Consider the following 22,969-nt stretch of genomic DNA (forward strand, 5'->3'; position numbering starts at 1 on the left):
TTTATAGTCATTGCGAGGTTGCATTTTAGTTCAAAAATTAATGTTAAAATACCTATTATATTAGGTTATACATACACCTTGATGATCGAGCAGTCATCTTCCTATTTGGTCTCTTCCTCCCAAAGTTAAACTTTAACAATTTGAGATTCACAACTTGTGAGATTTGGAAAAGTATTGAACGTTTAGTTTTACCTTTGATATAATCTGTGAGTTTAATTTCCTCGAAATAATTTTTATCAAATACGAATGTCCAAAAATTATCCAGACGACTATTTTGGGTTATTAGATAAATTTCATATTTTTATATATATTTTTCGATTCCAGAGGAGATTTTGATGGCAAAAAAGTAACAAATAAAAGGAAGATTATTGATCACACAAAGGTAATGAAAGTGATGAAAATGTTCATTTTAGATTCAATAAGTCAATCCAATCACTGTTTCATTTAATATTCGTTATTTGACGAAGTTAGTGCCTGTCAGAAAAATACCATGAATATTATAATGGCTAAATTGGCGTTTTATTTTGGACTCAAAGAATCTTGGCTGTTGATGATGTTAAAATACTGATCTTTTTTAAAAAATATATATTTGAGTCCTGACATGGGAGTATAGTTTTCACATCCTGATTCAAATAAATTTACAAAATAATGGTTTAGATATGGTTTATGTCGATATTTGTTCTTTCATAATTGTCATGTGAAGGATTAATTGAAGATTCAGAAGAATCTTAAAAACCCCAATCCATAACTTTTGCTTTTACAAATTGCTTTTTGGGAAAATAGTATTCTTCGTTTGTAAAGTAATCATATTAGATGCCACTGCGATCTCTTTGTAGATCTGTTTAGAATATCTAAAATTGAAATAATTTTTTTCAAAGCAATTTAAATATAGGGTGTCCATAAAGTTTTAAAATTACGAAGGGAGTTTATCGATACCATATATTGTTTTGTCACTCACAGATGTATTAAATGAGGTAAAATTACTTTAACAATTACTGATTTGAAACAAAAAACCTGGTTAGGATATAATGAACTGACTTCATTGCAAAATTGAAATTGTAAAGTGACTTTATGGACACCCAGTATGTCGTGGATGTGCTGTACTCAGAAGCAGGACTTAATATTCATATTTGAAACAGGTTGTGAGACCCGAAAATGTTGCTGTAGATTGGATTCATGGAAACATATTTTGGACTGATTCTGGTAGTAATTCAGTTGGAGTTGCTAAAGTCACTGGTGCAAATGTAGCACTGATAAAGAAAGGAGATAAACATTACAATCCCAGAGGATTGGCAGTTGATCCAAAAAATGGGTATGTTGATAGTAAACTAAAATCCTTTAGTCTTATATTGAACTTATATTGAAACTCAGATTGTAACTAAAAATTCCAAATGTGCTTTGAATAATAACTTGTATGAATGAATTTTCTAAATTGCTGAATCAGCATTGATTTCAATGATTGAGAATGAGGAGAACACTAATATTTTATTCTTTTGCTTTTGAGAGATTTAGTTACTGTGGTTACTTTAATTTTAATATAGGCATAGACAATCATAGCTGCTAATAATTTTGAAGAATGTAATCGACCTTATCAAGAAACCTGGTGTCAAACGAAAAACTAGAAATTGTTTATTCAATAAAATTTATTGTGTCATTAAATGTCTAGCCTTGGGCAAATAAGTAGCAAACTTCATTTGTACTATTTAACAAATCAAATTATGAGAGCTCCATTATGCTGTTTTACACACATTTTCCAACAATTAGTTAACAGTGTAGGAAACTTTATTTTTGTAAAACTAGATGGAACTGTGAACATATTTTCACATAAAAAGTTTATTTTTTTTCTTAAATTCCAGGCTTGTCTACATAACTGACTTTGGTAAAAATCCAAAGATAGAAAGATGTTCGATGTCAGTTAAAGATGAATGCGAAACACTCATTGATGATGACGTTGCGTGGCCAAGTGGAATTGCTTTGGGTAATTGTTGTTATTTATATTCCATCTTGTGCAAAGCTAATTAATGTCTTATAAAATAACATCCAAACGTTAATATTTTTGAATATTTATCCCATTTTTTAAATATCACCTGAAATGAACTAAATTTGAATGTTGTGGACAATTTGCTACTTCATGTTTTCTACCTTGCCGTAGGTTTGTTTGGACAAAAATTATTGTGCAATTTACTAAATAGCATGTTTTTATTGATAAGACTTTTATTACACCCGACTGGATGTCTGTATTCTATATTTATATGTGTGTAAGCTATTCTACTCAAAATGTCAAATCAACAGATCAAAGACTATCATGGGGTCATTACTTATCGATCTTAAGATCGGTAGGTATGTTGATAGGTATTTGTCTGTTTGTCTGTTAGATACACGCGATATCTCACGAAAGCGAGGTTGAATCTGCTCCAAATTTTGCATGTGCAATCATCATAGTTCGGAACAGAAGCCTATTGATTTTGGATGGATTATGTCGTATAATTAGCGAGTTATTAATTAATTAGTGATGGGACACACGGTGTCACTATGGAGTAAGACCACTGTTTTGGGGAATCCCCTAACCTCCGATCGATAAGTCTTCGGTTTCCAACCGAATTCTAGTTTTCATGATGTTATATATCATGAATTCGTTTTTTTAATTAAACAGATATTCAGAGAAATCAAATGTGTTGGACAGATAGGAAAATTCCTATGTTATCCTGTTCAAACACAGATGGTAAAAGAAGAAGAAATATGAAATTGTCTGAGGGGAGATTGAAAGATCCATTTGCAATCACTCTGTACAAAAATAGAGGTAATAAATTCATTTGTTAAATCAAGAACCAAATTAATACTGATCAAGTGCATCCATATTACACTATATAATTTCAAAACTCATAAAATGCACATGCACAGTTTCACTTCTGAGAAATTTTACGCTTTCACACCTCTGGTTAAAGCAGAGTTTCTCAAACTGTGTTCTGCGGAACACTGATTTTTCAGAACTTCTTCGTAGTGTTCAGTGTGACAGAGATCAAAAGTGCGATTAAATTGGTTGCCATGATGATCTTGGCCGCACTTCGGCGCCTCTGGATTGTAAATTTGTCTCCAAACTGGCGACAAAAATCTTTATATACCTTAATTAACCTTCTAATTTCTGGTGTTCCACGAAGCATGGGTGTTCGGGGCAAAAAGTTGAGTAACACTGAACTAGAGACTTGGACATATTGGCATCTTAAGTTACAGATCTCGGGTTCAAACCCATTACCACCACTTCACCTCACCCAGGGTGTAACAAATTGGGTAGGCAATGACAAACCAGAAATATATTAGTGATTTCAAAAATTTTAACACCTAAATATCGGAAGTTGCTTTCATGCATAAAATGAATTTCATAAATATTTTCTTTTACACAGTGTACTGGACAGATTGGATCAACACATGCATTCTTAGCATCAATTTTCTGAATTGGAATGATTTGCATTTTCATGTTGGTGAACTAGAGAATCCGAGTGGCATTTCGATATATGACAGAGATGCTCAGTTATTGTGTAAGTGATGACTTGTAATGAGAAAATTTTGTTTGACAGTTCCCACATCATTCTAATCATTAAGTCTATATTACCATCTCACCTCAGATTCAGAGGTTCAAATTCCATTGGGAATAATTTTGTGTGATATGATTGGTCAAGTGCAGTTTCAAGTATTTTGTGGCGTCTAGAGCTGCCACAAAACCATGGCGGGATTTCCAAACCATGGCCGCTATGACCAAACCCACGGCGACTGACTTTTTAGCTGCCACAAACCAATAGCGAGTTGTCGTGGTTACGGCGGCAAATCGAATACCACCAATTTTGCTGCCATAACCTCGGCGTGTGGGCTGTAATAGCAGGGCTGCCCCTGATGGTGATAAATATTGGGTAAGTTGAACGCTATTCTTATGAATACACTTTTGATGTATTTGGGGTAAGGTCTAGGTTTAAGTAAATATAATTCCGCATGATAAACTAAAATATTGTACATGACTTTGTAAATATACCGGTAATAGCGCCATAAAACCATGGTAAGAGACGCCGTGGTACGTTCGTGGCAGGAGCTGCCATGAATTGGTAAGAAATGTGCCTCTGATTGGTAGACACTTCGCTGACATTTGGTCACAGCTTCTTCCATCAACAAGTCCATAACATCAAAACAAAAAACTTGTTAATTATTGTCCACACCCGACATGGACTAGTAACTGGACACAGGACAGCCTATCATATTTTACATATGGTAATACCATGACCTCCCATTCGACTGGTAGTTGAAAATAGATAACCAGCCCCAGATTTTGTTTCATTTTAAAGTTTATCTGTTTAAATTTTTTTTAACAACAACGTGTAAAATTGTATAGGTAAATATGTTTATTGAATATGGCGGTCAGCAGTCACTTGTCCACTTCAACTAAAAGAAGAACGACAAATTACAAAAGGCAAATATTGCCATCTCAAACACATTGATGACTTTATTTGTAACTTTCTCCACTCATTATAACCTTTATTTTAAATGGCTTTCACAGCTGATAGTGATTTCAAGAGGAAGCTTATGCCTTATAATATTGATTTTATGCCAATTTTAAAACAAATTATATATTTCAAATAAAAATATACATTGAAGTTAGTACTTACATCATTATGTAACAATGACTTAGTTTTGTATTTTTATCATTTACAAGTATTTGAGCTTCTTCCTTCGTGCCCTAATAAAAATCTGTGCCTACTTTTGTTTGTATATATTTTTTCCAGATCCAAATCAATGTGATGGTTCTCGATGTGAATATTTATGTGTTCCAAGTCAAGATGGAGCAAAATGTCAATGCAAAGATGGAAAATGTGGCCAAGTTGCGGTAAAACCTAAACCTCAGGCTGCTGTCGATATATATGTTGCTGATATGAGTACAATCATACGATTGAAATTAAAATTGGAATCAAGGTGAATTATAAAATTGTTAAATCATTGTTTCACCAACATTTTTACTTTTAATTTTCGATGCCGAAAATACAACAAAACATAGCATTTTAAAGTTTTTAAGATCAAAATTGATTTAAAAAATATCTGAAATTGTATGAATTTATCAAATAAACTTGGACTGCTAAATTGCCGAACAGTTGTGTTCAAAATGGTGGCACAAAATAAAAAGCCTTCAAAATAACCCTTCCGAGCGCAGCTGTCAAACATCGCTTAACATCTTTTATATCTTCTAATATGTTCAGAGAAACTGATACAAAGACAGTGCTGAGTAGACTAGGATGGGCAGCAACAGTTGCGATTGACGCAGCAAAAGAAACAATATATTGGTCGGATACTACCTCAAAAAAAATTGAGGCGTGAGTATATTTTTCGCTTCTGAACTTCATGTGCTTATTGCTTTGATTTGTTTTTATCAGCATAGCTATGGCTATGTGCATATTGGGTGTGACAATATTTTTATAAATCTTATTGTACATTTAGTTTTATTTCAGAAGACTAATTGGATTTTAGAATTTAACCATGAAACACTTTGTTTTGGAATTATAGCAGAATCTGTCTTCAGTACAAGCATTGAATATAAAGATAACTTTATTCATCTCGATACGTTTCAAGAATTTCAACTAACAAATGTTTCATTCATTATTTTTGTCCAGTGCAAAATTATCAGATAACTTGGCCACCTCACAACGACGAACATTCCTAGACAACAGTGAAAGATATTTAGGGAAAGTAGAAGGAATAGCAATTGATCCAATAACACGACTCATCTATTGGACTGATTCATCATCAAACTCAGTTTATGTTTCTAATCTGGATCCAGTGAATGGACCTCGGCATGTTTCTCAGGTGGTGAAAGGCGATGCAAATTATAAACCTAAAGCTATTGCCTTGGATCCAGAAAGAGGGTTAGTCATTATTATTGAATATAAAAATTTCTGACTTTTAATTGAAAATGAATGATTTTGGTATTTGAAACTATCTTTTTTTTCAGTACAATCTTATAAGCTATAGCAATGTATTTTCAACTCTGCTTATTTGATTTTGTTTAATCACATTCAACATCTATCTGGCAAATATCTATTTTGTCATGTCTCTGAAACATTACAACAAATCTCAATAAAATAGTAAAAGCATCTGGCTATTGATAATAATCTAGATATCTTTCCAGTCTTGTCTGAATTGCTTATGTTGTAACATACTCGCATCAGCTATCAATTTTTATTTATCATTTTAGTTACATGTATATTGTGAATTCGTCTCCACCTGCAAAGATACAAAAATGTGAAATGGGCAAACAATCAAACTGTCAGAACATTATAAAGGATGCAGTTTTACAAGTAAACTGGATAACCATTGGTAAGTTGATTATGTAGGGATTATGTTTCGTTTTCTATCTAGCATTACTAGTTCTCAACACCTGACTTGATATCACCAACTTACCAGATACCATAAAAAAACAGAGCACATTAGAACGGTTACAAGATGACTAAGGAGTTTCACAAGAACAGCCAAAGGACATTAAACACATGTGCCACTGTAAAGTAATGTTTCGTCATATTGTAACAGATTACAGACACTATCAGCTATTATCTCTCCGAGTAAAAAGGATTTTTCACTATTATTCTAAGATTTTTGTGACATGCACAAAATTTTCTTTTTATAATGTATGATATTGACAATACATGAATTTTTATCATGATTGGATACCATTTTATATAAAATCACTAATTCCAGTTCTCTAGTTTTGTACATCATTATTTATTTAATTTCAATTTGTTTTCACTGTATTTGTAGTTGTTACATTTATCACATTGTAATTATAATAATGGGTTTACAGAATGGATAGTTTGTTTACATGTCCAATAATTACAAAAAATATCAATCCAAATTTCATTTTTATTTGAATAAATGGCACCATGACCACTTTATAAAATTTGACTCTAATTCAAGTATTTAGCTGAGATAGTTTTACTGCATAATGCAAACAATTGGAAAAATGTTGATTAGTATTGATGGCTCTACTTCGTCATTTCACAAAAATTGCAACATTTCCAATATTTCTTTATAATCTCAGTAAAATGATGTTTGGGGCCAAGTGCAGTAAGATCAAAGCCTTGTCTGTGCTTCTCACTTGTCCCCATGTACTTTTATTTTGAACACAATGTTCTCAAATATGATTAAGCCATCTTAGCGCACTTTTCATTCAAAATATATAAAAATCCTATCCAATTAGCTGCTGATTTCATAATTTTTGTATTCCATTGCTGCACTGTAGTCCCCCTGCCAATTCCATGGTCACTCGCACATCGGTGTTTGGACTCGTTTTTGTTTCTCTTTGTATTGGGCATCTTCTGGATAACCAGGTCGCCTCGACTTACTTTGACTTATACTTCTTTTAATAGTCATTGTTTGACTTTTTAATTCTATTATCAATTACTGTTAGACTTAATCGTGTGTATTGGTTTTTCGTGCCACCCTTATCTCTGAAATACCATTTTTTTCTTTTTTTTATATTACGTACTCATGTAGTGAGTATCACCTACGGTGGAACATTAAACTACTGATCACTGCCTATTTCTACTACAGATTATGAAGAGAAGAGATTATATTTCAGTGATTCAATACTTGATAAAATCGAATCATCTGATTTGGATGGAAATGGCAGAAAAGTTATTATATCTGGAAGAGCAACCATACCTCAACCTTATGCAGTTGGAATTTACAAAGATAGAGGTTGTAATCATTTTTTTTAAGACATTTTACATCTTTCACTCTGAACTAAGTGCACTCCAAGTAGCTACTGAATTGTTAGGGGCTGTGATTTATTGAAGGAACAGAATCTGTCTGCTTCGGCATTGCAAATCCTAATTTATCACACCCTGGTTGAGGTCATGGGCATGGGATTTGAGTGTAATTTGTTATACTGTCACAGTTGGCTCGGCTGTGTTAGAAATACGCTGATTACCTCGCGATGGTTCACAGGTTCGAATCTCGTGGGGGATAATTATGTAGAACAGGATTGCTGGACGCCTTGCTGTCATACGGTAGTTCTCCAACCACTGGTTGGTTATGGCTTCCTCCAACCTGTCCATGTGTCTGAAAACGAATAACTAATCATCTATCCGACATGAACTGGTAACCGGAAGAGAGGCCGTGGTTCTCCATATGATTAAACCATTTTATCTTCTTTTATCTTCCTCAGGATAAATATGTAAATCCTATCCTATCTTAATGTAGCTAATATACTAATTTGAAAATAATATGAACAGTTAATAAGATATAAACATATTTTTTATGTTGCATTGTTGTTATGTTTTTATGTACAGTCATATAAATGTGAGTTCGAGTTTTAGATACTAGTATCATAATGTTATTTTAACTCCACTTTGTTTCTGACAGTGTATTGGAATGACTGGGGCACAAGAAGATTAATGAGCGCAGACAAAACAACAGGAAAAGACATGCATATTTTATCGAGAACATTAAGAAGACCGATGGGAATGGTTCTTTATGACCCAAAGAATCCAATGCCTGGTTGGTTGTGCTGATACTTACTTTAGATATTTTTTTAATTTTATATTTTTCTAATTGATTTTTGATGAAATTATGCATCTCTTAATATCTTTATCTTTATTTACCTACAGAGAAATATAGAAATCTTTGTGCAACGAATAATTGCCGACATCTCTGTTTACCCTCACCATACAAGAGAAGTGGAATACAGTATTCATGTGTTTGTCCTGAGAAGATGAAAGGTGTTTCAAATGCTCCAGAGTGCAGTGAGTTTGTAATTTCTTTTTTAGGCTAGTTGATTTTGATGCACATGTTGAACGCTATATTCAAACAGCAAAATTGCAGTTGATATGGGGTAGCTAGCACTTTTGCTCTTAACAAGGCTCTTGACAAGCAGCAGGTAATAGCATGAGACATAGTTAGTTTTGGGAAATGAAAACTTTCCAATTTGGCATAGTTTTACACGAATTATGACAACCATTATTTCTGCGCTCAAGCTGGAAATTTTTGAGCTGTTGTGAAATCATAATTATGCCCTGCCCTATCAACGCCACACCATAAAGATTCTAACTATAGGCCTCGAAATACTGCACATCATACTAAAAACAATACACTTAAATTCATAACGCTACAAATGATTCGAAAACTGTTTCTGTTTTCATAAACACAACTAAATATAAGACACCTCAAATTTTCAGAAATTTCATCCAAGGTTACAAATCATAAGTCCATCTTACTTGATGTTGATTTTTGTGGTTTTAAAAGTGTTTGTAGTCTCTATACTATATAAAACTGTAATGGATAAAAGCAGCACTAGAAATTTGTATTAGGAAAACTAATATTTTTTGTTTCTTAAATAAAAGCCATACTTTTTTTAATAATATATGAGAATCTTCACCAAAATTACCAGGTGGTTCAAATGCACCGGGAATTGTCAGGCCTGTTGTGTGTGGGAGAGGATTTGAGAATTCAAAGCAAGATCCAACTCAATGTGTTGATAAAGATGAATGTAAAGTAAATAAAGGCGGTTGTCAAGATGTAAGTTTTGGTGATTATACTTTGGGTACATTATAAAATCAGTTTTTTAAAAGTGCTGTATTTTGTGTTTTTAGGAATGTGAAAATAAACCAGGATCATTTGAATGTAAATGTGCCAAAGGTTCTGAATTGCAGAAAGATGGGAAATCTTGCAAAGGTATTGGTGTGCTTCTTAAAATTAGTTAACTGATGGGTCCCATAGTATGTGTACGTGGTTAGGGTTAGGTCATAATTTTATTCCGATTTTCCTTATTTTGGTTCTAATATAAGTTCGAGGACTGCCTGTGTTAGACAAGTCAATATCCTTTCAAGGATTTAGTCCTTTTACGCAACCTGATGTAAAATAGGCGAACAAAATTAGTTACCTTCATATTGGTACACATACTTCTGGAGCCAACTAATGTACATAACTTGTTAAACGATTTCTCGGACATCATCAGATATGAACTTTATTTCTTAATTTTTTGGGTAATTTCTGATTTGTCAGACTCATTCAAGAAAGCAAGGAAAATTGTCTCAGCTGAAGTTGTATTATTCTGGCTCTTTTAATTCCACTTTTTCCATACATTTTAGAATCTCTTGTAGGATAGGATAGGATTTATATATTTATCCCGGGAGAGAGGAAAGCCAATGGGACAGCTTAATCATTAAGCGAACCACGGTCTCTTGTTCGGTTACCATCCATGTCGTGTATGGGATTAGTTAGTTATTTGTTTTCGGAAGCATGGACTTGATGGTGTAGGAAGCCGTAACCAACCAGCGATTACGTGAACCACCCTGCAACGGCAAAGAGTAGAGCAATCCTCCCGCACATAACTATGGAATTCGAACCTGCAAACCCATGCAGGGTAATCAGAGGTGCGGTGGCGAGCATATTCCCAACGCTTAGCACGATGGGCCACACTGTCGAGCCGTAGTACGGAGTATTATTTAAGGTGAAACTGGATAAATAGAAGATTTTGAAAATGTAGTTATAAATTTTAAATTAAACAATTTTAGTTTTAGTTGTGGATCCCTGTAAACCAAATCCATGCAAAAATGGTGGCGACTGCAAAACGCCTGGTTCAGATTTTATATGTGCATGTCCTGTTGGATTCAAGTAAGTGTCAGTATTATGCCATTTTGTGTAGATGCTGCCTGTTCTTATTAAATCATGTGCACAAAAGTGAATGAGAAGCATTCAGTGCTAAAAGACACTAAATTAGATCGTAAATATGATGTGTAGAAAAATAATTTTTCAGAACAGATAGTCGAAATTTCATTATCAATTTTTACCTTAATTTAATGGTTCTCAATCTTTTTTGTTAATTACTTCTTTCGCCGATTTCTAAACTCTTCGTTTCTCTCTCCACTAAAGTATAAATAATTATTTGTTCTGAATTTTACATTCATATAGAAAAACATTTTAAATAAAAGGAGGAAGAATAGTTTTTTTGGATCATCTAAATAAATTTGGCTATTCATGCAGGTTTTAAAATTTTATATTTGTAGAGGGAAAACGTGTGAAGAGATAGATGTCAGAATAAAACCAGTGGAACCATACGATCCGAAGAAAGCAATCCGATTGCATTGTGTTTCACCGATGAACTTGAACAGAAAAATTATCTGGCGGCTTAACAGAGTTGAAATAGATTTTGTGAGTTTGTAAATAATACTTCTAAATACTTAGAATCTTAAATGATCTGAATTTCAAAACTGCAATTTTCTATAACTGTATATGCATATCTCAAAGCACATTTTGCATATCTTAAAGCACATGTATGACACTCGTAGTCGCATTTTTTTATAGATACGAATTAGTAGTAGAAGACACATTGTTCTATGCCTTTATCTACGTTCTCTAAACAATGAACTGGTTATCTATTTGAATACTGAATCTGCAATGGTAACTAGAGGTTGTGGTATACGAGAGATCAAAAATCCAATATTTACCGTACTTATACAAAGTGTAACCACATTATTTGATTATGAAGGGTTGGCACATATTGCCAACACTAGGAACACCACATTGTATCTCTGATTACATTGTCCAGATTTGCAAGTTTGAATTCTGTGGAGAATTATTCTGTGCAAGAGAATTGCTGGATTTCTTGTTTTCGTAGGGTGGCAGAATTAATCACTGGCTTTTTACGGCTCCCTTCACAATCAAATCCAAATTACTGGTAGAATGTTTCTATGAACCCAACATAGACTGGTAACTATATTAGGGGTCATATGATTGAGCTGTCTTTCCTTTCCCCAGGATAAATATAAAAATCCTATTTACATTTTTGCATTTGTGAATTTGGTGCCTAACCACATTGTGATGTAACATACTGGTAGAATGTTAAGATTGGTATTCAAATATTTATCTTGGAGGAGAAGGAAGTCAATGAGACGACTTCATAATATGGCAAACGACGTCTTGCACCAGTTTACCAGTCCATTTTGGGTATGAGATTAGTTAGCCAGGTATTTGTTTCAGATGCATGGACTTGATGATGAAGAAATGTAACTGACAAGCAGTTATGTGAACCACCCTACAGCAGCGAAAAGTCCAGCAATCCTCTCACACATAATTATCTAACACAGGATTCGTAAGGTAATTAGAGGTGCGGTGGCGAGCGTATTCCTACTGCTTAGCACGGTATGCCGCAGCTCCTAGCCATGTTACATTCTTACATGTGGTTTAATTCCAAATTTTATATCAGTCAAACAATTTGCAAATATAGTCTCTTTTTGATCTCAGAATTCTGATTTATTAGTTATATCGATTGATATTCATTGCTCAACAGGCCTCAGGATGGGTGTCAATAAAAGAAGAGGGAAGACTGTTGGTGATATACAGTCCACACTTTTCATATTCTGGTGTTTATACATGTCAAGTTGGTTATGGTGATACAGAAAAAACTGCTGAATTTGTTGTTAAAATACCAGCTATTCCAAGTGCAAGTAAGTACTATCCTGAAAAGACATCTATTTTTTCTTTTTTGAACAGGCTGAGCTAGATATTTCACATAGATTTAATATGGATGGATAGATGTCAATTTGTTCTCAGATTTTATCATATCATGCATGGCGTGTTTTGCAGGTTACACTTCTTAGGTTTAAGTCTCATACCCACCGCCTTGCCCAAGTTTTAAAAAAAATGGCAATAACGAATTAGAAAGAATATTCAAAAATACCAACCTCGTTAATACCAAATACCTCGTACAGTTTTTTTGTAATCGAAGATTAGTAATTCAGATTTATCATTTAAACGATCTTGATAATATGATATTTATTTATTGGTTGCACAATAATATGTCATTTTGTTCTACCTTCTTTGGCACTTGATTTCATATCTCTCCTTCAGAAATTTGGGTTGACATCACTTATAAACTTCTGAATAAGATTGTAATATCTATTAATATCTATTAACGAAATTGTAATATTGCATTGCAGTATGTGGAAAAGCTCCAGGAATTGATATACCAAGTCGAACAATAGTTGAAAAAGTATTAGGAGGGAAACTCACTAAAGCTTTGATGGCTCCATTCATGGCAATGCTGTATAAGGTAAAATTTTGTGCTCTCCAGAAGTGTGTGTACAATTATAGAGGTAAATAATTTTGTTCGCCTACTTTACATCAAGTTTTGTAAAGTGACTGAAACCTATGAGCAGAGAGTTATTCACTTGGCTAACACAGATAGTCCCGAAATCGTAATAAAACTAAAATAAGGATGGTCTTATTATGGTATAACCTTATTATGGTATGCGCCATCTTGGTGCACAAACTGGGAGCGCCCAGATTTGTTATTTCGGAATTGTGTTTATGAAAAATGCCTTCCAGCGTCTAATCCATCATCATAAGATGATCTTATTCCATTTTTGCTGTAATAATATGCTATGGTTTGTTTTCAGAAATCAATTGGAATAAAAACAAAACAAGGAGTGTTTTGTGGAGGAAGCATAATCGATACAAAGCATATTGTTACAGCAGCTCATTGTTTTAAATGTATGTTGATTCTTATGTTTTCTAATTATCGTCTTTTAGTCAGATAATCTTTTGCTGTAGAATATTCACTCACACAAAAAGTGTGCAATTATGGAATACTTGCAGCTAACTTATTATGATATCACTAGATTCAGACTACGATGGGTTCAGCAGCCCATTCAAGCTCTCTCAACCTCCTTCAGTTAATGGAGTCATCTTGTGTATCGCAGGGTATCCTGGGACAAAGTGAAAAATCTTGAATTTATGTAACACCTCATGAAAATTAATGTCCCTCATTCGAAAGCAATAAAATTTTATTTAGCATAGAACATTTTTTTTTCCAACAGGGAAATACTGGTTTCGATTTTACCATATGCATTAAAGTTAGTGGTTATAAACTTTCTGTGGATTCCTGAAGATAGTCACTCATGAAAATATGCAATTTCATTAAATGTTTCAGGTTAAATCCATTTGGTTATATGAATGAATATAACCCAATAATACATATATCTAACGCAATTTTAAGCACTATGAAGAAATGAATTGACTGTATCAGTGAATTTGACGGGTCTCAATCCTCATATTGTTTTTAATTATCAGTGATCGCTGAGGATGAAGTAACAGTATATGTTGGCAGACGAGACACAGACCTTCAATACAAAGAACCTTATGAACAATCCTCTGACATAAAGAAACTCATTAAACATGATGAATTTGATCCAGTCACATTAGATGTCGATATTGCTATTATTGTATTGAAAGATCCTATTTATTTCTCTCAGGCTGTCAAGGTTCGTATAGTGCAAAAATGTCTTTTTTTATTAGGTTTGGACTTATTTATATAAAAAATAATGCCTTACATAAAATCAACTACCCTTTTTAGATAATGGAATTTTGTTTAATTGATTAGTGTTATTTATTTATTTAGTGTTAATTATATAACCAATTATCTTAATTAGTTGAATGTAGCTAATTTAAGGGAAAGTCTAGTCTATTTGAATATCTTATCCATAAGACTTTTATTTACCCCTGGGGAGAAAATTAATGAAACAGCTTAATCAAATTGAGAAACCACATTATTTCAGCTATTAGTCCATGCCAGGATTATTCAAACAGTTTCCAAACACGAGGATGGAAGTTGTAAATGACCAGTAGTAACATGAGCTACAAGTGCAAGGAATCCAGCATTCTCTTTGCACATAATTGAACCTGTGAGTTAGGGAACGGCTATTAGAGGTGCGATAGCAATCAACGTTCAGCAAGATTTGTCGACTGCCAGGCCAAGCTTGAATATGTTTAAAATTTCAGAATAAAATTCGTTCTAAATGTCAAATCATATGATCTTTGCCATCCTTACCAACAAACAATAACAATCGAGTTTTGCTGCTCGTGGTTGTCTGTCTATCACATAACAATAGTAGTAGTAGATTCATTTTTAATAGGCGGTAACTTAAACTCTATTTAGTCTACTCCAAATAATATTGAATTTCAGCCCATATGCATTGCGAAACCTACCGATACTGACAAGTCAAAAGCAGCCAGGCCACCCAACTACGGTCTTGTGTTTGGTTGGGGAATAAAGAGTGATGGTACAAATTCAAAGTTTTTGCGTGAAGTGAGTCTTTTTCCTTTATAAAATGAAGCTATGATGATATTATATTATTCAATGGAGTTTGTCTGGCCGTTATGTTTACCTTTGAACATAATCCATTGAGATTTAATTCTGAGAGTCATAAAATGAAAACTTTTAAAGATATGTCTCTTATTTAGTATCACGCTTGTTAAATTTCTTGTAATCAGTAATCAGTAGTTTATTTTATCCACCATACATGAAGTACTATAAACTAATTAATACAGTATGTAAAAAGAGGCGAAAGGAGTCGCGAGAAACCAAGACTGGTCATCGAGCAGCAACACCCGTGAAAAAAACCTAACAGTAATTGATAATAGCATAAAAAAGTAGAAAAATGTATCAATATTAAAGAGTATAATATGAACATGGGACAATTGACATAATATTGTAATGCGACAATCCACTATGAAATATTTGGCATAAATCGTAATAATGTTAAACATTTATATCGTATTCCACATTCATTCTTACAATTCGTAATACAGTATTGGACTCGAATCATGAAATATTTTTAAATATGAAATCAAAAGTTGGTTTTAAAAAGTGTAATATTTTTGATCATCAACTTCAGCAATCATTTATGGTAACAATCTTTATATATTTTAAGCATGGGTTGGCTATCAAATATTTTTGCAGTAGCAGCATATTTGAATTCAGTATTTTTGAAACCATAATAGGCTTGAAATTTGTGAGAATTTGTAATTTAATTGAACAAACATTGAATGTTATATCTCAGGGTGGTCCAAGGTGGTCTGCTCCGGGGGCCACAAAATTAGGTTTGCATTGTTCGTGGGCCACATCATAAAACATGCGAAAACCAACAAATAACTTATTGACACTCGCAAAAGTGGGTCTATATCTACATTTAGTGTAAGATTTCAAACTCTCAATAAATGTGCTTCCGCAAATGTAAGGACTTTCGAACGCCGATGAAATTCACAAAACAAAATCCTAAAGTTGGAAAATGCTCATTGCTCACAAGATTCTAAAACGTCGTTTTGAATTATGCTGACATATCAAGCAAGCATTGTGATATTTCCCTCCCACATCCAGTTAAAAATTTGTTTGAATTCGTCAGATTTCAAACTCGCGTTTACAAAATAACTGCAGATTGATTGATTACCAAATTTGATGTACAGGAGGTTAATTATCAAATTTTCCGATATATAGGCAGCATTTTTTTTAATGCTGTTCTGGCTGATTGCAAAAAACACCCGGCATGAATTGTATTGTTAGGCTATAACATTAATATTTAGCTAGATTTGTAGTTTTCTATTGATGCTAAAATTGTTACACATATTCCCGACCAAGAAGATAGAAAGCCAGATAACAATTTGAACTGCCAAGCACATTATTTAACTTTGCTAGTTGGTTCAGATAACCAGAGCACCAACCTTAACACTGATCAATTGAGGGACATCAGTGGTGTAACAAAGTCAAAAGATTTTTTTGGTTAATTTTATGACGAAATAACAGCTGAAGCGATGCGGGTCTGGATTTGGACCACCCTGTTATATCTGATGAAATGTGCAAGATTTCGAATGCTCTGTCCAGTCACTTGCGTCTTTAACGTATCCTTCTACTAGATGTATTTATTTCAACTTACGGTACATAATATTTTTGATACAATGATGAAAAAGGTTTTGGTTAAATTCATCTGCTACTCTATACAAAATAATATTCCCTCGATTTAAACGATATTTTTAGCTTTTGTAATAATAAATTTTTATTTCATTGAAAAGCTCTGGCCACTTTTTATTGATACTTTATTTATTTATACTATTTTATTTAAATATATTATTTCAGGTCAAATTGCCAGTAGTAAAACAATCCAAGTGCAGGGAAACATACAAAATAAGTTCTACTATGTTTTGTGCTGGAGGTGACGCAGATAAGGACGCATGTGAGGGTGATTCAGGAGGACCGTTTACACTTTGGAGGTGCAAATAGATATTTTTACACAGCTTTCTAAATTACCGAGTTCAGAGAATGTATTGGAAGTCTATCTGAATGCTTTTTTCGATGACATATTTTGCTATCTGTTAAGTTCCACTCTTCATTCATTATCTTATGCTTTTGAGACACACAAGCACAAAGTACAATTTTGCCTACTCACTCCAATTTAAAATGTGCTTTTAAATGCCGTAATAAATGAGCAAGTAAAGGAAAACTGCTGGGCATCTTGCTAAAACAGGGAGGTTCACATAGGCACATATCATAAACAATCTACATTAAATTGAAAGAGTAATCCCATAAGGGGGCTACATTATTAAGTGTTCATGTGCTTTTTTCTTCCACAGGTTAAGTGAGTAATCCTATAATAACTGTAGATTATCTGTACTTTTCATAGATTCTCTAAAACGAGCTAAATCAGAATTCATAACACATATTTTACTTTGCAGTGGCGACTCTTGGTATCTTGGTGGCATTGTTTCATGGGGACACACTTGTGGAATAAAGGGAAAGCCCGGTGTTTACACCAGAATTGGAACCAAGTTAAGAAGATGGATTTATGAAAAGTCTGACCTTTAATTCAATAAACAACTTCTCAGAAGTTTCGGGAGCCAGAATTTAATAAATTACTTTTTTCAATACTAACGGAATTTCTGTCAAGCTAACTTTCCAAATCATTGCAATCTGACTCATATTTCATTTATTAATTACAGTTCGTATTACTTGCAAAAATATAATACTTCGGTGGAATCGATGTTACTTTTTTTGTGTTTGGAGGCTCTTAAGGGGGGGACCTATAGCCAACAGAGGTTGATAGTATGTAATCTGACTTATAAATTATTGGATTTGAAATATCGTACTGGAGAGAGACTAAACATTGTAGCAAAAACACTATATGACATGATGTTGACAAGTTGTACTCAAAACGACCATACAGCTACTGCACTTCAGTCTTTCAATTTAGTCATCATCACTGAAGAGAGGGCTCGTACAAAACTGCATATTACCAGATTGTAGTTAGCGTTTTTATTCACAATATTTTAAATGAACTTGATGATTTGCAACTACGAGCAAAAATAGAAGAAAAACTGCAAATATAAAACTAATGACACTAAAAATATAGACAACACCTATTCAAAATTGTCAGATAATTTGTATCCAAAGTATCTTTTCATCAGAAATAGAATAATCGTCTTTTAGCAGTGCTTTTATGTCAGGTAAAATCATAATTGTAATATATATATATATATATCCAAGGATAAGTTGGAAATGGTAGAAAAAGATGATCTAAGAGATGGTTTGAGAACAATTTTGCTGATTGATACACAGAGAGAATGGCACACAATGCTTATCAAATAATGTTTAAATACAAACATAACAATTTGAAAATTTTATTTCACAAGGTGACTTCCACAATGAAATTAACAAGGTACACTGTTTATTATTGCTTGCCCCAAACTGTAAAACTTGCAATATATTAATAATAATGTCAACAATGATTTGAAAGACACATGCGAAGTAGCACCGAAAAACAAATCACTTCTTTCTTGCCAAACCATGAATGGCTTGTCTATCACAAAGCTCCCAAGTACTAAACCCATTATATCTAATATTTCAAGTATCGTTAGTACTACAAATAACTAGGAATGTGGTATGATATAGAAAAGTAATTTTTTGAACACTATTGTCAACACTATAAGGAAGTATACACTGCAAACTTAAGAAATAGCTTACTAATTACCTATTTGTTCGAAAACTCAAACACTGCAGATTTACTTAAAGATTTTGTTCAATATAAATTTGATTTACATGACTACGTAGGAACATAGATAAGTATATAGAACAGGATGTTATCGTCAGAAATTAAAATGAAAAAATAGGTAAAAAATGAAGAACGTTTAAGATAAACAAAATGTACTAAAAATGAAATGGCTGTGATGATATACTACTAAATTTATACAATGAATCAGCACCAAATTTGAATGCACAACAATGCATTTACCGTAAGTATAGTGATACAGGAAATAATAACTAACATGCCTCGTGCACAATAAAATAAATTTAGTTACTTGAACCACTTAACTTGTGGTCAGCAATACGTTTATGAATATGAAGTCAGAATTAAAACTATGCAACTCAATATGAGCGATTCAGAGCCTAAATAGTTTATTTTCGAATTTAAATTTACAAACGTGGCTTTTTTAGTAAAACTACATTCAGGGCTTTTGGGGTAAGTGTTCTATCATAATGTTTTCAACTCTCTTCAGCAGGTACTAACATTTATTTAAATAGGCTGAAAGTATAAAGATACTATTCCTTTCAGCATTCTGTAAAAAACATAGCGACATCACTCGGGTCAAAATGGGTTTGAATACCCAAACCTGACCAAATTAATTCCAAATAAATATTTTGAAATCAGAGACCTCCAGAGCAGTTTGGTGACAATGTTAACTTTTGACAAGAATTTAATTTTGTATGGCATATAAGATGACATTACTATTATCATGCTTTCACAATCAACATATTGATAAGGTGATACAGCATATGGTATTTGTTCAGATATAAAAATATCCAAAATCAGTGATTATTGAGTAAAAAAACTCGTCAAATATAGGAACTTAGGAAGTGCTAAGAATGAAAACATGGCACGATTTTCAGGTCTCATTTTCTGAAGTCACAGAGATATTATTTTTATCTGAACTATCTGAAGGAAATACAGTCGAGAGTCTTGGATTTCCACCTAACATGGATGAAATTCCAGAATCAAACGACGGGGTTCTCCTACATGAATTGTCCGTTACAGAGTCCGTACCACATGATGAAGCCCGATTTGAGTCGCTTGATATCTCACTGCTGCTACTGGAGTCGTATTTACTTACAACGTTTTCGTCCAAGGGTTTTGAACTCGAGTTTTCTTTTGACGGACATTCTTCTAACGCCATTTCGAAACGTTTTTCTTCGTAATCTTCTTCGTCAGCCTCCATAATTTTTGGGATTGATCGGATTTCGTTTGTAACGCAAGTCGACGATGCATAAGGAGCGAGATGTTCATCGTCTCCCAAATTTAATAGAAAATCTTCCTTTTGCATTCGGACCACTGTGGCTGATCCATTGCTTAAATTAGTAGTCTTGTGTTCGTCCTGTTTGAAAAAAAATATTACTCAATGTCTAATAAACACGGCTTATCGACAAAAACATTTTCCTTATTCTAGACCGGGAGCGTGCAACCTCCGGCCCACGACACGAGTTTTAAATTTGATTTAATCTAGTACATGTGAGTAATTCCAATCCCTTTACGTTGCAAAGCCTATAGCTGATTTTGTGCAAAGCGAACAACACATGACATAAGATCAATAACCAAAATTTTTGTGACTGCGACTACTAGAAAGCCTATGTAGGTGCAGCCCGCGATCTTACCCAGTTATTCGTATCTGGCCCTTCTGTATTAAAGGCTGCACATGCCTGTTCTAGACCAATTGGAAATGCTATTTTTTAGATACTATGGATGTTTAGCTAAATTATACTTGTTGAAAAAAATTCCTTCTACCGGCAACTAATGAAACAAATGATTTCAAATTTCCAGCACTTGAAGATGGAGAAAGTTGCCAGATGGCTATTCCTTTTAAATTTTTTATGGTCCTCATATTTCACCAAAATTTTGTTTATTTTATTCCAATTCATGGGAACACTTATCACATGACATAATGGGAACATTTTATTACATCATGTTTGTCCTTCAATCTTTTCAACAAACTTAGTGCAGAATTGTAAAATTGGATTTTTTTGATTTTTGACATAAAAGAATGAATAAAATGATTTCATGGACTAATAAGGGTTCCTTAGTATAATCTCCTGAAACTAATTTTTCTTTATAAATCAACATTACTTTAACTTCCTCCAGTAGTGGAGTTTTATATTCTATTGAATTGGATCTGTTCAAGGCCGTTGTCATGGAAGTAGACACATTGTTGTTGTTGGTTCCCTGGTAACAGTTTTTGACGACATTTGAATTTCGCCGGTTGCCCTGTCCTGCGATAGACAACCTCGCCTGAAAGGAAATATTTCATAAAGTGATAACACGAAAATGATTAGGTTCTATAAACTTAGATGACATTTTACAAAAAAAGAGAGATTGAGTACTTTAAATAGGAAAATTTTCACGTTACTAATTAATATTACATCGCATGTTTATATAAATAGGAGTTCCAGTTGATTTATTCTGGATTAGAATAGATAAGTAACCAAAAAACCTTTCATTCCTTTTTTCAGGAAAATGTCTCTTGATAACTGTAACTTTTAACACATTTACCAATAATTCATAATAATTTTACCAATAAAACTTCCAAGATGCTCACACAAATATGCAAGCGAATTGCAGACAAACACTTGCAATATATACAAAGAATGTAATGACGTAATTTCATACTCACCGGTAGATTGAATTCTACCTTCATAGTATAAGTATATACCGGTACTTCCTAACTCAATAAAAACCCATAACTAACTTTCTAATAGTTTCCTGTATCAAATTTTCCAAATACGTATAACATTGTAGAATTCATTTTAATTCAGAATCATTCAAGGTTTTCAATCTTAGAGTGGCCTAAATTTTCCCTGTTTCTAAGAATTTTAACTTTTTAGCGGTTAGACCAGCGTTTGACAGAAATCTTCATAATACTAATACCTAATTTGATTAAGATTCGATTGTTCCAAACCCCCAAGTACATTTTATCAACCCACATTTTTTTCAGATTCACAATTTCACAATCATTCTTTTCTCAATGAATGCAATACCATGAACAAAGCATTTTTCAAACAAGCAAAATTTAACACAAAATATTATGCACGATTTCATGCAATGAGAGGTTATAAGTGTAGGTACATAATGCATTGGTACCTGTTGAGACACCGAACTATTAAAGCTGGTCAACATTGTTACTGATGATCGACTTCTTTCTCTATTACCTCGTTGCATTTCAACACTCAAGTTGAACCTTTCCCAAGCTTTTTTGAACTCTGCTTGAACCTAAAAAAAAAATTGTTAATTAGCTCAATTAGCAGAGTAGTTATCAAACTTTCATGATCAAATGGTACCAAGTAAAGGTCTATGCTTGTGGCCCACTCAATACCAAGCCGTAGGAGCCCAGCTTGGGGGCTAAGGGCACAGTTTAAGAAACCCTGGCCAGTGGTCAAAGTGTTAGGTGTTGACTACACCACCTTGGCATTGCTGATCAAAAATCTTGGGTTCAAATCCCATGCCCACCACCTCTCCCATACTGTAAAGCAGTGTCCTCAGTCCAAAACTAGAAGCGGAAGAATATTTGCGAACCGGGAGAGAATGGCGCCCACAAGGGATTGATGTCGACATCGATACGTATAATTAAAATACTGGTATGATTGAATTGTTACGAATATTAACATGCTTAAACTGTGATAATGACGTAACAATTGGCGGGATCTAGAACGCAAAAAATTAGAAACAAAGTGTTAAACTATTTCACTCAAGTTCGGCGGGCCATATTAAATTGTTACGCGGGCCGTAATTGGGCCATGGTTTGGGAACCACTGGTGTAAAGCCAATGCTAAACCAGAAAGGTTACAGTCATTCCAATATGTAACATCTTTTTATTTCAATCCTGCACAGATCCTAGTTTAGAATGAGAAGCATATAAAAATATAAGCTAAAAAAACATCAAATTTGGCTATCCATCCTTGAAATGATTTTTAATAATTATATCATAAATCATCTTCAAGCAAGGCTCTGGATGAGCAGACAGTCAAAAAATTAAGAGCTGCCCGGAAAAAAAAAATATATATTTTTAGTTGAGTGGAGCATAATCATATTGTGTTACATTTAAGTGGTGTGCTTGAGTCCACCACTAA

General features: G+C 33.4%; 2 protein-coding genes across 4 annotated transcripts in view; one reads left to right on the forward strand and one right to left on the reverse strand.

Annotated features, from left to right (window-relative positions):
* LOC120346911 (uncharacterized) overlaps positions 1–17,813 on the forward strand; it is a 30,277-nt gene extending 12,464 nt beyond the window's left edge. The window contains exons 7-29 of the mRNA XM_039416703.2: positions 325–382; positions 1,140–1,312; positions 1,857–1,978; positions 2,654–2,800; positions 3,402–3,536; positions 4,770–4,956; positions 5,238–5,351; positions 5,649–5,900; positions 6,230–6,351; positions 7,582–7,728; positions 8,395–8,529; positions 8,640–8,774; positions 9,419–9,546; positions 9,621–9,702; positions 10,545–10,644; positions 11,037–11,181; positions 12,320–12,476; positions 12,969–13,081; positions 13,428–13,521; positions 14,101–14,291; positions 14,993–15,115; positions 16,940–17,073; positions 17,536–17,813. Of these exons, the coding sequence (XP_039272637.2) occupies positions 325–382; positions 1,140–1,312; positions 1,857–1,978; positions 2,654–2,800; positions 3,402–3,536; positions 4,770–4,956; positions 5,238–5,351; positions 5,649–5,900; positions 6,230–6,351; positions 7,582–7,728; positions 8,395–8,529; positions 8,640–8,774; positions 9,419–9,546; positions 9,621–9,702; positions 10,545–10,644; positions 11,037–11,181; positions 12,320–12,476; positions 12,969–13,081; positions 13,428–13,521; positions 14,101–14,291; positions 14,993–15,115; positions 16,940–17,073; positions 17,536–17,665 (3,124 nt within the window). The 3' untranslated portion in view covers positions 17,666–17,813. The remainder of the gene's footprint in view (positions 1–324; positions 383–1,139; positions 1,313–1,856; positions 1,979–2,653; positions 2,801–3,401; positions 3,537–4,769; positions 4,957–5,237; positions 5,352–5,648; positions 5,901–6,229; positions 6,352–7,581; positions 7,729–8,394; positions 8,530–8,639; positions 8,775–9,418; positions 9,547–9,620; positions 9,703–10,544; positions 10,645–11,036; positions 11,182–12,319; positions 12,477–12,968; positions 13,082–13,427; positions 13,522–14,100; positions 14,292–14,992; positions 15,116–16,939; positions 17,074–17,535) is intronic.
* Positions 17,814–18,097: 284 nt separating this feature from the next.
* The window catches only part of LOC120348195 (parathyroid hormone 2 receptor-like), a 35,313-nt gene continuing 30,441 nt past the window's right edge, over positions 18,098–22,969 (reverse strand). For all 3 annotated transcript variants that reach the window (XM_039418322.2, XM_039418321.2, XM_039418323.2), the window contains 3 exons: positions 21,984–22,112; positions 20,973–21,134; positions 18,098–20,226 (listed from right to left, as the gene is read on the reverse strand). In XM_039418322.2, coding sequence (XP_039274256.2) covers positions 19,741–20,226; positions 20,973–21,134; positions 21,984–22,112 — 777 coding nt within the window. In that variant the 3' untranslated portion in view covers positions 18,098–19,740. The remainder of the gene's footprint in view (positions 20,227–20,972; positions 21,135–21,983; positions 22,113–22,969) is intronic.

Source organism: Styela clava, chromosome 11, assembly GCF_964204865.1.
Source record: "Styela clava chromosome 11, kaStyClav1.hap1.2, whole genome shotgun sequence".
NCBI classification, from domain to species: Eukaryota; Metazoa; Chordata; class Ascidiacea; order Stolidobranchia; family Styelidae; genus Styela; species Styela clava.